General features: G+C 50.1%; 1 protein-coding gene across 2 annotated transcripts in view; it reads right to left on the minus strand.

Moving 5' to 3' along the window:
- Positions 1-1,318: 1,318 nt before the first annotated feature.
- Positions 1,319-15,923, minus strand: part of SNX29 (sorting nexin 29) — a 571,459-nt gene continuing 556,854 nt past the window's right edge. The window contains exons 21-22 of one of the 2 annotated variants that reach the window (XR_014291539.1): positions 5,376-6,975; positions 1,319-4,557 (exon numbers count right to left, since the gene is read on the minus strand). Coding sequence is in view for 1 of the 2 variants with exons in the window: in XM_082600682.1 (XP_082456808.1) it covers positions 6,846-6,975 (130 nt within the window). In the remaining variant the exon portion in view is untranslated. Of the gene's footprint in view, positions 6,976-15,923 lie in introns of both variants that reach the window. The other variant, XM_082600682.1, reaches the window with a different exon arrangement.

Consider the following 15,923-nt stretch of genomic DNA (forward strand, 5'->3'; position numbering starts at 1 on the left):
GCGAGGGAGGGGCGACCAGGACAGATTAGAGTGTGGCCAAGACAGTGCAGGCTGTGGGCACCGTGGAAACAGTCCTGTTTCTTTTCTACCTTGAGGCTGGGGGACCTCGGGCCAGCACTCAGCCTGTGCATAGTTTTCTCATCTGTTCAAATACAGGATACACTGGGTTGGCATAGGGTTAAGTAACCTGGAGGCTGTAGAGCACAGGACGCAGTGCGATCCATGAACGTGCCCTCAAGATCCAGCGTTGGTCCCACCCCTTCTCCTGTTTTATCAGCCTGGGAGTGCCCTTTCCACAGCACTGGGCTCAGCAGTCTGCAGTGCACCCTTCGTGGGGCCCTGAGCAGAGTCTCCCAGGATTTGCGGGTATGACTTTTATATACTGACCTTATGCCTAGGCTCTTATCATCCTGGTTCAAAAGGTTAAGTACCTTGCTATAGGGTATGCATTTTTAAGCCAATGTAAATTTGGGGTGGGGAGCAGGGGACAGTGTAGTATTTCTTTCTCATCCTTCAGGTCACAGTTTAAATGTCACATCTGCCAAGAGAACCCCTTGGTCTAGCCTCATGGTTCTCAAGGGGGGACCATTCCTCACTCTGGGGACGTGTGGTCAAATCTGGAGACATTTCTGGTTGTCAGTACGGAAAGGGTTCTAGGGGCATTTAGTGGATAGAGGCCAGGGCTGCTGACCGTCTTACAGTGACAGGACAGTTCCCTTGACACAGAATTTTCCAGCCCCAAATGTCAGCAGCACTGAGGGTGAGAAAGCCTGGCCTGGACTATTTACAGGAGATCCTTTCTCCAAGCCCTGCTTAATCCTTCATGGTGCTTACTGTGGTCTGTAATTATCTGGATGGCTGACTTTAAGAAGTGTCTGTGTGTACAGACAGACGGATGGAGAGATAGATAGGAAGAAATATACATATAATTGTCCATCTGCCTTATTTGGAATGTTAGTCCAAAATGGCAGGGGTGTTTTCTGTCTTGGTCACTGCGGCATGCCCAGTGCCTCGCATGATGGTATATAGTAGGTGCCCAATAACTATGTTTCTGAGTGAATGAATAGGAGGGGCTTCTTTTCTTCTGTATAGAATTTTGATTCTACATCTCCAATTAATACAGACTTGCCTAATAACTCAAAATAGGATTTTGCTCCACTTCAAATACAAGTGATGTTTGTCCAATCAAATCCTGTTGTTCAGGATAACATGTGCAATGGTGAAGGACCTTTCTGGAAGTTTTTATAAACACGTATATTGAAAGTTCACCTAACCCCCAACTGCTGAAAAAAGAATGGACACAAAGAATCAGAGAGACCATAAACTGAGTATCTAATTTAGAAAATGTCACTGTTTTAATGTTGTCAGTTGTAAAGAGGTGTGTCTTAACCAGATTGTAACAAAATTACCACAGCTTATTCCAAAAGAAAATTTTAATACAAGAGATTTTAGAAAATTAAACACATTTGTTTAAAAATTCTATTGTGTAAACCTTAACAGAACAGGGTAGTTAAGATAATACTACATGTTTCAGAGCGAATCGTGGGCTTCTAGGCCTCACATCCAGACACTAGACTCTAGATTTGTCGCCTTGTTCCCTGCAACAGATGGCTCACTGGGACCTGATCGTGGGTGACTCCGGTTGGGTCACCATGGTGCCTGTAGTCAAAAGACTCCCTCCTTCAAGAAGTCAGCATCTGATGAGTTAAGCAAAGTTTTCTACCAAATGGCGATGCCAGGGATGGTGCCACTAAGGCTGCAGAGGCAAAGACATTCTTTCTAGGATGGATCCTAGATAATAAAAAATCCACCACTCCCTCACTCCTGGCTATGCCTGTTCTCCAGCTCATCTCTGGAGGGGCTAGCAACTCTGGGTGCAAACGTGTGATCCCCCATTTTGGAACCTTCCATGTCCCCAGTCCCAGTTTTTGCAAGGGCGTCCCCTTGTATGGTCTCAGGTGATGGCGGAAAGAATCGTCGGAGGTGCATGGCTTCTCCCCTTGCAGTTCATGAAGGCAGGAGGCTGATGATGGGATTCGAGGGCAGGCGGGGAGCCTGGGCGGGTCAGCTAGTGGTTTTCGGTGATGATGGCAAAACATTTATGTGCCAGTGAGAACTGAATCCCTGGACCTCGGAACACTCATGGATCCAGCCTGTCCTTAGAGTGGGCTTGCTCATCCTTGCTATAGCCTCAACCATCTTTTAGAGAAACCAGATTTCTTTTTCCACTTCTCTTCCTAAACTGATTGGGTAGATAAGGAAACCAATTTAATGCGGTTGTTAGGATTCAGAGATGAAAGTAAGGGCTCCTTGACGGACTTGAGAACTACCCAAATCAGGCCCATCCTCGGCAACGGGCATGGCGGAAGGGAAGGTCAGAAATCCCGCCATGAACTGGGCAGGGGCGTTTCAGTCACTGTGGGATGAGCAGACAGCTGTTCTGCTCAGAGCACGGAGATCGGCAAGGCTCCACCCTCACTTCTATCGATCCAGTAGCCGAAGTTTTATTTTGGCAACGTAATCAAGACCACGTGTTAGGGAAACATGAAAAATGAATTTTTTGGCATGGGAATGTTAGATAAAATATACAGTGCTACAATTGTGCAAAATTAGCAGAGAAGCCAATCTGAACAGCAAACATTTAATGTTAGCTTTAATGAAACAATACACAATATTGTGAAAAATGATCGTTGCAAAAGGCCTTGCTCGTGAGCAGATGCCTGCGTGTCAGAAGCACCCAGCCTGGGGGAAGGCCCAGTGTGGGTGGCAGTGTCCCGAGGGAAACACCGAGACAGGGTCAAGACAGTTCTTGCCTTTGGGGTTGAAGCTTGAGCAGGGCGTGCTCCTTCTAGGATACCTCTTAGCCCATCTGATGCTCCCAGGCAGGGTCCTTCTCTGCAGGTCCTGGGGGATGCCCACGCAGCTTGAGGCTGAGAATCCAGCCTGTTCTTTACTGTCAGTGACACGCCCAGGCGAGGTGCCCCCTTTGGGGGAGAGCACCTCCCATGAATGGGCGCTGGTACCAAGTTGCCAGGCTGAGGGATGAAGGAAGGATGCCAGACGTGACTGGTTAGGAGAGGTCTGCCGGGTCCCGAGGTCAGGGCCTGGCCTCCAGGTGAGGGGGCCAGCTGGCGGCACCCCCTGTGAGGGTGAGCAGGTGGTGTGGGGGACCAAGGCCTGAAACCCTGTGACCTGGTCCTCCAGTGGGCAAACTGTGTCCTGAGGAAATAGGAGAAAAAGAGGAGGGAAGGCCACCAGCTTGCAGAGCCCTAGTTCAGGGTGTTAGGAGTGCTTCGGATCAACTGGGCTGGCGGGTGGGTCTTCATTCCTGTTTCCTGATTCTGAGCCCAAAACCTGGGGATTAATTCTTGGGCCTCCAGTGCCTGCTGCCTCTGGGCATTAGCTGCAGATGTGTTATCAATCCCGTCTGTCCGTAAACAGCTTTGATTGCCTCTGTTGTTTTAAAGGCACAGCACAGCCTGTAAAATCCAGCAGTTATCAAAGAACACATCTCAATAGGCCCCATGCTGTGTGACCAGACCTTGTCCACAAACACGGGTCCACTCCCTCCGCCTCACCCTTCACGCCTCTTGCCAGGTCTCACAAGATGGTACTGTCTCTACAGCTCAATCAGGTGATGCCCTTTGTAGCCAGGAAGCCCTTGGATGGGCCTGGTGACGGTGTTAAAGGCGACCACCGTGGGGTTTAACAGCCTTTTCCAGGAAAGCCGCCGCCTCCCCCAGGGCCTGACTGTGGAGAGAGGCTGGGTTGTTTCAAGCCAGGATTCCAGACCAGCTGCAGTAGGAGCCGGGAAAGCTCGCTTCTGGGCGAGGTTTATACCAGCCTCGGACCGCTCTTCTGGGAGCTTTGGTTTTCTCTTTTAAGGAGAGATGTCTCTGCCCAGCCCTGCTTTTCCTGGGTCTCCTTTATCTGGGGGAAAAAGAGGGAGCAAACAAGATGATGGGAGAGATGGACCCGGCTGATGCTGCGGCCCATTCTGGCTGAAGCCGCCCCTGAGCAGACAGCCTGGCTTTGCAGAGGGGACCTGGAGGGGCCTCTCCCTCCCCGTACAGGTGGGGTACCAGAGGGTCAAGGCTGTCTAGAGAGACGGGCCCTTCAGTTCCTTTCAGAATGGGGGGTGGCTTCCTCTCTCAGACGCCAACTTTGGAGGCTCCAAACAATCTTCTAATTTGATCAAGGAGAGAGAAGCAATGTCAACTGCTCCCTTCTGAAGGGCTGGCTCCCCCACCCCATGGGTCCCAGGGGATTTCCCGCCCTCTGAATTGGAGTTGGGTTGGTGGGCAGATGATGACATATCCTCAGTGGCTGGCATTTTGCGTCCCGGATCTCGGCCTGGACCTCACCTCGGTGTTTCATTCTTTCTCTAGGAGCTGGGGAGTCAGCTCCTTCTAAGTCAGTCCGTCCCGCCACCCGGGAGAGCAGGGCAGGAGTATTTTGAGCAGCTGGATGGACTAATCTCTGCAGAACATTCCATGTGATTCCAAAGTTAAGGCTTTGAGGAGGTGCTGTAATGTGCATGTCACATGCGTGTCTGAGCTGAAATCAAAGCAATTGAAGTTCAGGGTTTCTGCAGGATCACAAAAACGGAGGTACAGATAGCAAGCAGCCTGGAGGGTCCCCGTGGGGCCCCCAGGAACATGCTTTTTACAATCCACGTTTTGGGAGAGCAGGGCAAGTTTTCCGTGAATAATTAAGCTTTAAAAAATGGGGAGGCAGAGTTTCTCCTTTTTAAATACCGGCTGCGAGTGCGTTTGTATCTCCCAGCTCAGCATCTGTCCGCCGTAGCTATGGGTGCCTTTTTTTTTTTTTTTTTGGCTCTTTTTTTTAACTCTGTGCACAGAATGTCAAAGCTGGCTCCTGGTGGGGTGGCTGGAGAAGGCGAGACCAGACTCGCACTCAGATGTGTTTCGGGTCAGGCGCCAGAAAAGTCTGGCTGATCGGAACCCTTGGCCCTGGGGGATGTCGGGGCAGTGGTTCCATTCTGGGTCTAGTACAACCAGAGAGGAGACACCTTGGGAACAGATCCGGCTGTGCAGCCTGTCAGCTGGCGTCAAACTGACTGCTGTGGAGGGACCCGAATGCGGGGGGCTGGGATCTGGGGCAGCTGGAGCTTCCAGACAGTCCCGGAGGATCTGGTCGAGGAGGGCTCTGTGTTCAAGGCAGCGCTGTGGGACTCGGGATTCCAACAAAGTGCATGTGCAGTGGCTCCCTCGGCTAACTCGCGGAAGAGAGAAACCACGTTGCCTTTCTAGGACACAGCGTCCCTTGGGTCCTCTGACCCCCACGAGCTGACAGCAGGGCGCCCAGACACTCCCCACTCCATCTGCGGAGAACAGCTGGCTTGTTTCGCTCACCTGGCAGAATATTCCCTCAGAAGTCACTCGGGCCTCCTCCGAGTCTCTGGAGGGCTATGTGTAGATGATCTCAGCTCTGCTTAACTGCTCCGATAAGTTTCCTTTTGGCTGAAGGGAGGAACACGCAGCACAAACCTTCCAGGCCATTCCTTCCCGAGTTTCCCACTATCTAGGAAATGCTCAATGATTACCTACGCCGCTCACCCAGTTGTAAGCTGATGAGTGGTTAGCCTTCTACCGACCATCTTTCACACACATTTACATCGGCTGTTGTCCCCAGAAAATGCCTCTCTTTGTATCAGCAGCTGAGGATGGCTCTTGCCCAGGGTGGGAGAGAGTTCCATGATTCTGGATGTGAAAGCTGGCCAAATGGCTCTGGTCCCATGGGGCGAGCTGCCAGGGGGGCCCCCTCTCTGAATGGGAGGGGCAGAGGGATTGGTCTCAGGGGCACACAGGGCCCTGCTTCTGCTGAGAACACGCTGGCTGACAGAGGCTGTGTCGCACACCCTCGTCTTTAGGGGATGATCATGATCTGTGCAGAGTGGACACTTGTGTCCAAGTTCACAGAGAGCCACGCTGAGCGCGTCAGAGCCCCGGGGCCAGGTCTGAAAGCCCGAGGCCCACAGAACCTTCTGGAATGCTTCCCGGAGCTGAGTCTCGAACAGCCTGAGGGCTCTCCTCTAGGCTTTCGAGGCCAAGGCCACCGACTCCTGGATAGCCCAGGGCTCTCCAATACAGGTCACTGGGTTGCTGCTGATGGCTGGCCTGACCAGGTGCACGTGGGCCTAGGGGACCTCAGCTTTCCTAACGGGGCTGGTCCTTCCAGAACCAACCATAAGGAGGTAGGGAAGTTCTCCGAGAACCACAGTTCCGCATCCCTCTAATGGCTCCTTCACATGAAGGCCACGGGCCTGTCTCCCTGGAGCACGGTGGCAAGAACTAGGGTGTCTACTGACCGCTGGTGGGCGTGCACGGAAAGAACTAGCCTCCACCCACACCCTTCACGTCCAGAGGTTGTAGCCGGCAATTGCATTAAACGGGAAAAAAGCCCAAACCAGTCATTCGAATTCCCACGTGGGCAAGAGTTAAGAGGGGGTTTCTCAATGAACCTTCTGACCAACTGAGACATCAGACTTGTGCATCTCAACCAGGGGGCTCCGAGCCCGACCCAGCGCCCACCCTCCTACTGGCCCCTGGGCTGGAGGGAGGGTAACGGCTGGCCCTCATGGCCCAGGGCAGGGCCTGGGGAGAGCAGGGCCCACATGTCTGCATCTGTCCAGCGAGGAGCTGCCCTGCTCTCACACGGCCCAGTTTAATCAGGGTGTCACGGGACCGGCGGGGAAGGTGTGCTCTCTGGGGTTCACCGGGGGGACAGGGTTGTCCCTCCGAGGTGGAAGGGGCCAGCTGCCGTGGCCGGGGTGGAGGCAGCTGGCGCAGCACGTAGGGCCCGAGTCTGGGTGGCCATGGAGGTCAGAGGTCGCCGCTCTGGGGCTCCAAGTTGCGCGTCTCCCTGGGGTGACCTCGGGACAGCTTGGGGAAGCGGGAAGCCACTTTGGGCCGGCTGTTCTTGGTCAGCGGTTCTCCAGGAGGGGTGACGTCACTGTAGGACAGACAGAGCGGGGAGAATCGGGTTAAGTCAGGGTTCCAAGTGCAAATAGCTACAGGCAGGGCAGCAGGGGCTGGGGGTGGGGTGGACGGCGGGAGTGGCCTCCGGGGCATGGCTGCTGCCTGGCTGGGTGGCAGGAACAGCGTGGAGAAATGGGGAGGGGCGTCCACGTTGTCGTGTGAACTTCCTGTCCGTCAACAGCGCCCAGCACAGCTCTGGGGCTGCAGCTCTGGACCCGTTTTTAAGTCAACGAAAGACGGTTCTGGCCCCGGCTGTCTTCTCACCGTCTTCATTGATCTTCCAGCAAAGGCACATTTCAAAGTCCAAGAGAGAAAATGCTGGGAGAACACTGCATTTAAAGCCATAAAAGATGCACAAACACAGGAGAGGGAATTATGTCTGCCAATGTCCAGTTGTAAGGGCGTTTACAACAGCAGTACGTACAAGAGCCAAAAATACGGAACAACTTATGCGTCCAACGCAAGGATCACGGATACTGGGTATACTGGTGAAAAAACACCTGTAACCACGGGACAGCAGCAGCCGGCGCGCACAGGGGCACGGGAGTGCGTTTATGAGCCCGTAAGGGCGTATGATTCCAACACAGGTTAAAGCACAGTAGAGAGGCTGTAACCCCGCCGTGCACAGAAAACACCTGAAGGATACATTTGTTTACTCTGTGAATCTTGGCGCACCCACGTGGGCCAAGCACTGTGCAAGGTACTGGGGATAAATGGTGAACAAAACGGATTCTCCCAGGACCCGTGGAGCTCATAGTCTGAAGGAGGGTTAAAAACATCACACGTTCAAAGACTTAGGTTACAAATGCCACCAGAGCCTCCCTGAGCAGGGAGCCTGGGGCATGGCAGGAAGTGCCTGAGAGCGGGCGTATGGGGCCAGCCTGGGTGAAGCTTGGGGCCAGGAGGCTCTGGGCACCAGAGCACGGGGGGAGGCAGGGAGGGAGCAGCTGGAGGGTGAAAGGCATCTGCTGGAGGGCTCTCGGCGGCGGGGACTCCATGATCTGGTTGCACTGGGAAGTGCCCGATGCCAAGGCCGCTGCTCCAGGCACGCGCAGAAGCCTGGGCTGGGAATGCAGAGGTGGTAGACTCTGTCTTATTTCCCACGGCTGCTGTAACACATTACCACACACTTGGTGGCTTAAAACAACATGCTGTGCTGTCTTACAGTTCTGGAGGCCAGAAGTCCCAAATGGGTCTTATGAGGCTACACTCAAGGTGTACCTCTCGGAAGCTCTAAGGAAGAATCCTTCCTGGCCCTTCCCAGCCCCTGCAGGCCGCCTGCTTGCCTCGGCTCATGGCCCCTGCCTCCATCTTCAAAGCCAACACTGCAGCATCTTCAACTCTCTTTCCCTCTGACCCTCCTACCTCCTTCTTATAAAGACCTTTGTGATCACATTGGACCCACCTGGATATCTCCCCCTCTGCCCCAATCCTTAAATCTACTGAGTCCCCTTTGCCATGTAAAGGGACACATTTATAGGTACCAGGGTTAGGGTGCAGAATTTGTGTGTGGGGGGTGTCATTCTGTCTACCACAGACTGAAATTTGAATAGAAAGTAGAATCAACACGACTTGGTAATGGAATAATAACTGCCTCTAAGTGGTGAGATCACAGCTGACAGAAAATAAAGAGAAATAAGAGAAAACGTTGATAATACATATCTCACTGATACAAAATGCTTTTAAAAAACAAAGATTAAAGGTTGTTCGCACATCCGGCTGTCTCTGTGGCGTCAGGCTCCGTGCCAAGGGCTTTCCGGATGCAAGTCCTAGAGGACTCTGCAAGGGAAGACAGAGCCCAGCTAGAGCTGAGCCCCAAGGCACAGGGAGGACACAGCCACCAGCTGGTAAGTGGCAGATCCAGGACCACCACCATGTCTCCAGGCCCAGTTCGGATAAGCAAAGGAGTGGATCATATCCAAGGAGGAATGGTCCCCGCAGGGGTCCCTGAAATGGCGACTTGCTTCCTGCATCTCAGGAGTGGTTCGGTTTACACGAGCTGATTTTCACGCCTTTTCAGGGACCCAGACACTGTGCTCAGTGAGATGTCCCTCATTTCCCATTTGGGACGACATCTCAGGAAGATAATAAAATGAAAAATCCTTCTAATTACCACCTTCTCCCATGGGAGCCAGGGTGTGCTTATCTTCTGTGCATGGAGGGAAGAGAAGCATCTGACCTTGAACAAAGCTGGAGCTGCTCCAAATCCTCTGGGTACGTCCTTCAGAATGGCACTGGCCACGGGCCCAAAGCCGCCACGGCCCTGTCTTCTTCCCAAACACTCACATTACCCAAAGCCTCTTTACCCCTGAACGCCGCTTAGAGGATGGGCAGACGATGCTGGAAGGAATCTTTGCCCCTCCTGTGAGGGGCTGTTGATTACAAGTGTGCAGGTGGGCTCAGGTGTAAGTAAAGGTCATTGTAAACCACTGGCCTCCCCTCACACTGTCTGGGGTCAGGGGTCCAGCCAGTTGCCCCTGTGCCCGTGGAGGCTGTCATCACTGGGCATGATGTGTGAGGCCAGGAGGACCTCTGCCCACAGTGACCAGAGCCCATGGTCCCTGGAGCTGGCTCCTGGGAGGGCCCAGGAGAGGCCGGGGGCCGGCTGGCGCAAGGGGACAGTTACGAGACAGCGGGGCCAGGACTCTGGCATTTTATGTCGTTTCACCAAAGGCACCTGTGTGGGTAGAAGCGCAGCGGGTGAGGGCGAGGCCTCTGAGCCAGGACACCCTCGGGTCCCCCGTCAACGGGCTCTGCTCGCTGCCCTTGAGCCTGGTGCCCTGGGCTGCCTGCCACACGGGGATGACGATCGCTCGGCCCTCACAGCACTGTGGCAACGGCAGGAGAGTTCACCCCATGTGGAGCCACTAACAAGCTGCGTTTCCTTAGGCAAGTGTCTTGCTGGCTTTGAGCCAAGGCTTCTAGGGTAGAATAAGTATTTATCCAAAAGAATAGAAATCAGGATCTGGAAGAAATCTCTCTGCACCCCCATGTTCACCGCAGCACTATTCACAACAGGGAAGATGTGTAAATAACCTCATGTCCGTGAATGGATAAAAAATGTGGTCCATCCATACAATGGAATATTCAAGCCTTTAAAAAACAGAGGAAATTCTGACATATGTGAAAACATGGATGAATGCTGAGGACACTATGCTAGGTGAAATAAGCCAGTCACAAGGACAGGTACTGTATGATTCCACTTATATGAGGCATCTGAAATAGTCAAACTCGGAGAACCAAAGCCTGGAATGGTGGTTAGTAGAGGCAGGGAGAGGGGCAAGTAGGGAGTTACTAACTGACTGACAGGCATAATGTTGCAGCTGAATAAGATGAATAAGTTTTAAACTCAAAATGGATTAAGGACCTAAATGTAAGACTGGATACTATAAAACTCCTAGAGGAAAACATAGGCAGAACAGTCTTTGACATAAATCGCAGCAATATCTTTTGGGATCCACCTCCTAGAATAATCAAAATAAAAACAAACAACTGGGACCTAATTAAACTTAAAAGCTTTTGCACAGCAAAGGAAACCATAAACAAAATGAAAAGACAACCCACAGAATGGGAGAAAATATCTACAAATGAAGCAACCAACAAAGGATTAATCTGAAAACTTACAAACAGCTAGCTCATGCAGCTCTGTCAAAAAACAAAAACCCAATCAAAAAATGGGCAGAAGACCTAAACAGACATTTCTCCAAAGAAGATATACAGATGGCCAAAAGGCATATGAAAAGAGGCTCAACAACGCTAATTATTAGAGAAATGCAATTCAAAACTACAATGAGGTATCACGTCACACTGGTCAGAATGGCCATCACCAAAAAGCCTACAAACAATAAGTGCTGGAGACCCTCCTACACTGTTGGTGGGAATGTAAACTGGTACAACCACAACGGAGGACAGTATGGATGTTCCTTAAAAAACTAAAAATAGAACTACCATATGATCTAGCAATCCCACTCCTGGGCATATATCCTGAGAAAACCATTATTCAAAAAGACACATGCACTCCAATGTTCACTGCAGCACTATTTACAATAGCCAAGACATGGAAGCAACCTAAGTGTCCATCGACAGAGGAATGTTTAAAGAAGATGTGGTATATATACACAGTGGAATATTAGCCATAAAAAAGAACGAAATAATGCCATTTGCAGCAACATGGATGGACCTAGAGATTATCATGCTAAGTGAAGTAAGAGAAAGACAAATATCATATGATATCACTTATATGTGGAATCTAAAAAAAATGATACAAATGAACTTATTTACAACAGAAGCAGACTCACAGACTTGGAAAACAAACTTTGGTTTTACCAAAGGGGAAATGTTGGGGGGAGGGATAAATTAGGAGGTTGGGATTAGCAGATACACACTACTATTGGGTTGGCCAAAAGGTGCCTTCGGTTTTTTCCGTAAGATGGCTCTAGTAGCACTTAGTTGTCTTTAACTTCATTCAAAACAATTTTGTTAGATTGTATGTGACAGCTGTCATATCAGCGTGCACTTAAAAATTAAGACTTATCAAAATTGGTGAATTTTTGTGTAGCCATTTTAATATTGAAGGTGGAAGAAAACATTTTCAGCATATTATGCTTTATTATCTCAAGAAATGTTAAAACGCAACTGTAATGCAAAAAAAGATTTGTGCAGTGTATGGAGAAGGTGCTGTGACTGATCAAACATGTCAAAAGTGGGTTGCGAAGCTTTGTGCTGGAGATTTCTCACTGGATGATGCTCCACAGTTGGGTAGACCAGTTGAAGTTGATAGCGATCAAATCAAGACATTAATTGAGAACAATCAACGTTATACCACACAGGAGATAGCCAACCTACTCAAAATACCCAAATCAAGCGTTGAAAATCATTTGCATCAGCTTGGTTATGTTAATCGCTTTGATGTTTGGGTTCCCCGTAAGTTCAGTGAAAAAAAACCTTCTTGACCGTATTTCCACAAGCAATTCTCTACTGAAACGTAAAGAAGATGTTCCATTTTTAAAACAAATTGTGACAGGCAATGAAAAGTGGATACTGTACAATAATGTGGAATGGAAGAGATCATGGGGCAAGTGAAATGAACCACCACCAACCACACCAAAGGCCGGCCTTCATCCAAAGAAGATGATGCTATATATATGGTAGGGTTGGAAGGGAGCCCTCTATTGTGAGCTCCTTCCAGAAAACCAAACGATTAATTCCAACAAGTACTGCTCCCAATTAGACCAACTGAAAGCAGCACTCCACGGAAAGCATCCAGAATCAATCAACAGAAAACGCATAATCTTCCATCAGGATAATGCAAGACCGCATGTTTCTTTGATGACCAGGCAAAAAACTGTTACAGCTTGGCTGGGAAGTTCTGATTCATCCACCGTATTCACCAGACATTGCACCATGGAATTTCCATTTATTTCCATCTTTACAAAATTCTCTTAATGGAAAAAAAATTCAATTTCCTGGAAGAGTGTAAAAGGCACCTGGCACAGTTCTTTGCTCAAAAAGATAAAAAGTTTTGGGAAGATGGAATTATGAAGTTGCCTGAAAAATGGCAGATAGTAGTAGAACAAAAGGGTGAATACGTTGCTCAATAAAGTTCTTGGTGAAAATGAAAAATGTCTTATTTTTACTAAAAAACCCAAGGTACTTTTTGGCCAACCCAATATATATAAAATAATCAACAAGGACCTACTGTATAGCACAGGGAACTATCCTCAATATTTTGTAACAAGGGAAAAGAATCTGAAAAAGAATGGCTATATGTATAACTGAATCACTTTGCTGTACACCTGAAACTAATACAACATTGTAAATCAACTATACTCCAATATAAAATTTAAATTTAAAAAAGAGGAATAAGCTCTAGAGACCTGCTGTACAACACTGTACCTACAGTCAACAGTCCTGTATTGTACACTTAAAATTTGTGAAGGTGTAAAGTCTCAGGTTAAATGCTCTTGCCACAAAAACAACAACAAAAAATAAGTCTGGTACTGGCAATTTCACATGGTTTAACAGTAGTATCTGAAGGCATGGGATTGTTGGTAAGTATAAACTGGGAGGTGACAGGGGTCCGGGGTGGATGGAGAAAAGGGTGGGGCCTGCTCTGAATGGGAGAGACCTGGGATTCTCCCCAGGTCCCTTCCCTCTAGGAGAGAGCCAGGGCCAAGGCCACATGCACCCCAGGACTGAGGTCCATCAGCAGAGCCCAGGACTGTGCACATGCAGCTCCAGGGAAGCAGGAAGGTCTCACGGTTGCAAGGACAGCCTTAAATAAGGACCATTGATTTTTTTTACACCAAAGCTCACTAAAGCCGCCACCTTGCATGCCATCACATTTCTGTGTCCTCAGGCTGAAATTCTCATTGCACACAGCCTTTGTTGGCCTTGTGCACTAGTGAGATTTAAAGGAGGGGCCTCCCTGGTGGCGCAGTGGTTGAGAGTCCGCCTGCTGATGCAGGGGATACGGGTTCGTGCCCCGGTCCGGGAGGATCCCGCATGCCGCGGAGCGGCTGGGCCCGTGAGCCATGGCCGCTGAGCCTGCGCGTCCGGAGCCTGTGCTCCACAACGGGAGAGGCCACAACAGTGAGAGGCCCGCGTACCTCAAAAAAAAAAAAAAAAAAAAAAAGGAGAATAGTGCCGTTTCTTACCCAGCCCCATTGATAGGAATCAGGCCACGGAGAAGCTCTTCTTTCCTCCGGCCTGTGTTTTTATAATTAAAGCAGGCTGGTGGCTCTGGATCTGGGCAGGAGCAGAACCACTGAGCAAGGTAAAATTACGTTCCTGATCCACGCGATCAGGTGGGATGCGGGAGGTATGTCTACCCCAGTTTTGCAGACAAGAAAAGGGAAGTGTGGAGAGCAAGAAAGGCCCCACTTCCACTATAAAAATAGACTTCCAAAGGCCGTGTGGAGTAATAGAAGCTCCATATTCAAAGTCAGAAAACCTGTGTGCCTTCAGTTAGACACCTTCGGACCTTTGAGGAAGATCTATAACCTCCCCAAGACTCAGTTTTCTGATCTGTGAAATGGGCATAATATTGGTCCTTTCTACTGCTCATGTATCATTCAACACATATTTATTGAGTCTGTTACAAATAGAAATACAGTTGGCTCTTTCAAAGCCCCTAGATCACTGAAATAAAAGAGGCACAGGCAAAGTCTGGCCACCAAAATCTTAAGAACTTGATATATTGATGCTGAGGCATCAATATATCAAGGGAAGAGGATAGAGGCTTTTACAGAGATTTTAAAAACTACAGAAATATACCTCAAAACCTCCCGTTCCTTTCCCCAGCACAACTCAAGTCTTCCATCTGTCTGACCTGGGGGCAGGAGGCTAGAAGGCAGAGGAAGGAACCTTCTCTGAAGAGACCATACTCGGCTTTCTGGAACAGGTGCCCTAAAAATCTATAGAGATAGAAGAGAGATGGGTATTTGGCAGGGATGCTTGGAGCCCCCTCCTCCTGTCGGGTCTTCCGTTCCTCAGACACATTCAGCAACACTCTCTCCCCACTGCTGGCCACCATCAAGGTGCCAAGGGAGTCCGTGTCTGTGGAGGTGGCCCCTGCCAGGAGCCCCAGGGGGGACAGTTCCTTTTAATAAGCCTCTGGGGCACACTGCCATGGCGTCTCCGTCCCCAGCACACCGGTGAAATTGATCTGCCGGTCTCAACCACTCCTCAGTGAAAATGACCATGAGGAGAGATCTGCTGTTCATTTCACTTATAAAATGGCTTTCAAGGGCCGGTCAATATTCCATTTGCTGCCTTCTGCAGCTGGGAGGGTGGCTTTGCAGGGGCCACGCCTGCTGCTGGGCTGGACCCTGGAACACAGCTGGGACTGAGCGGCCTTCTGTAGCAGGTGTGGCTGCTGTCCTCCTGTACCAGGCTCCCTGACAAAGCCTGTGTTTGCAGGAGTTGGGAGAACTGCCTCCGGGATGCGCACACCCTGCATCTCGTGCCCTCCGGTCTGTGGGATGGGAGGGGAGGCCTTGCCCTTCCCCCGCATCAGTCAAGGTGCGCCAGGCTAGTCAGCCTTTGACTTGGCTTGTAGGCACGTCTTCAGGCTCAGGACCACACGATGGGGACCCACCTCTACCCACGCACTCTGTCACTCCGCTAACGTCCATGAAGATTTCTCTCTGTGAGCTGTACCCTGTGGATTTGAGGAAGGAGGCCTCCGTGGCATTTCCTCTCTGTTTCCTGTCCCTCGGTTTGACCTGGGTCTAAAGAGTGTCACCATCTAGATGTGACCCAGAAATGGCCCTGGCAGTACCAAGGGTTCCCTGAAGGCAGGACTTGGTCTGGTTCTTCTTTGGGTCCTCACAGTTCCTGACCCCAAAAAGCACTTGGTAATTTAATCCTTTTGGATAGATTAAAGAGGACCACTGCTTGTCAGGTCCTGGGCTAAAAATTACACCAATTCTCATGTAATCTGCATGCCAGCCTTGTGAAGGAGGAGTGTTTCACAGCTGGGGACATCAAAGCACAGAAGCCACTTGTCTGGGTCCCCTGAGCAAGTGAGGAGCAGAGGCTGGTCTTGAACATGCAGTCTGGCCCCAGAGCCCACAACTAGGTGACACAGGAGACCACGTAATCAGGCTGGGGCCTGAGAGGCTGTGCCTTCAGCACAGACTGTCTGACCTTTGGAAACAATTGGAACTATGGAGGGCGCATCCAGGTGACCACAAACCCCATTTCAGTAAATCCCGTATTATATTCTCAAGATCCTTCGCACGTGCTTTCAATAGTGCTCTGATGTAACTGCTGATCGCTGCTGACAGATTTTTAATATGTTAGCTTTAAATTTTTCTACTCCAAGCTCTGGCCTGGTAGTTGAATACGCACAAGTTAAATGATGGTAAAAAGGGAAGCAGAGGATGTAGAGAACCCTCCCTCTCATCATTAACAAACGTT

This window comes from Mesoplodon mirus (assembly GCF_964341445.2).
Source record: "Mesoplodon mirus genome assembly, chromosome: 15".
In the NCBI taxonomy this organism is placed as follows: Eukaryota; Metazoa; Chordata; class Mammalia; order Artiodactyla; family Ziphiidae; genus Mesoplodon; species Mesoplodon mirus.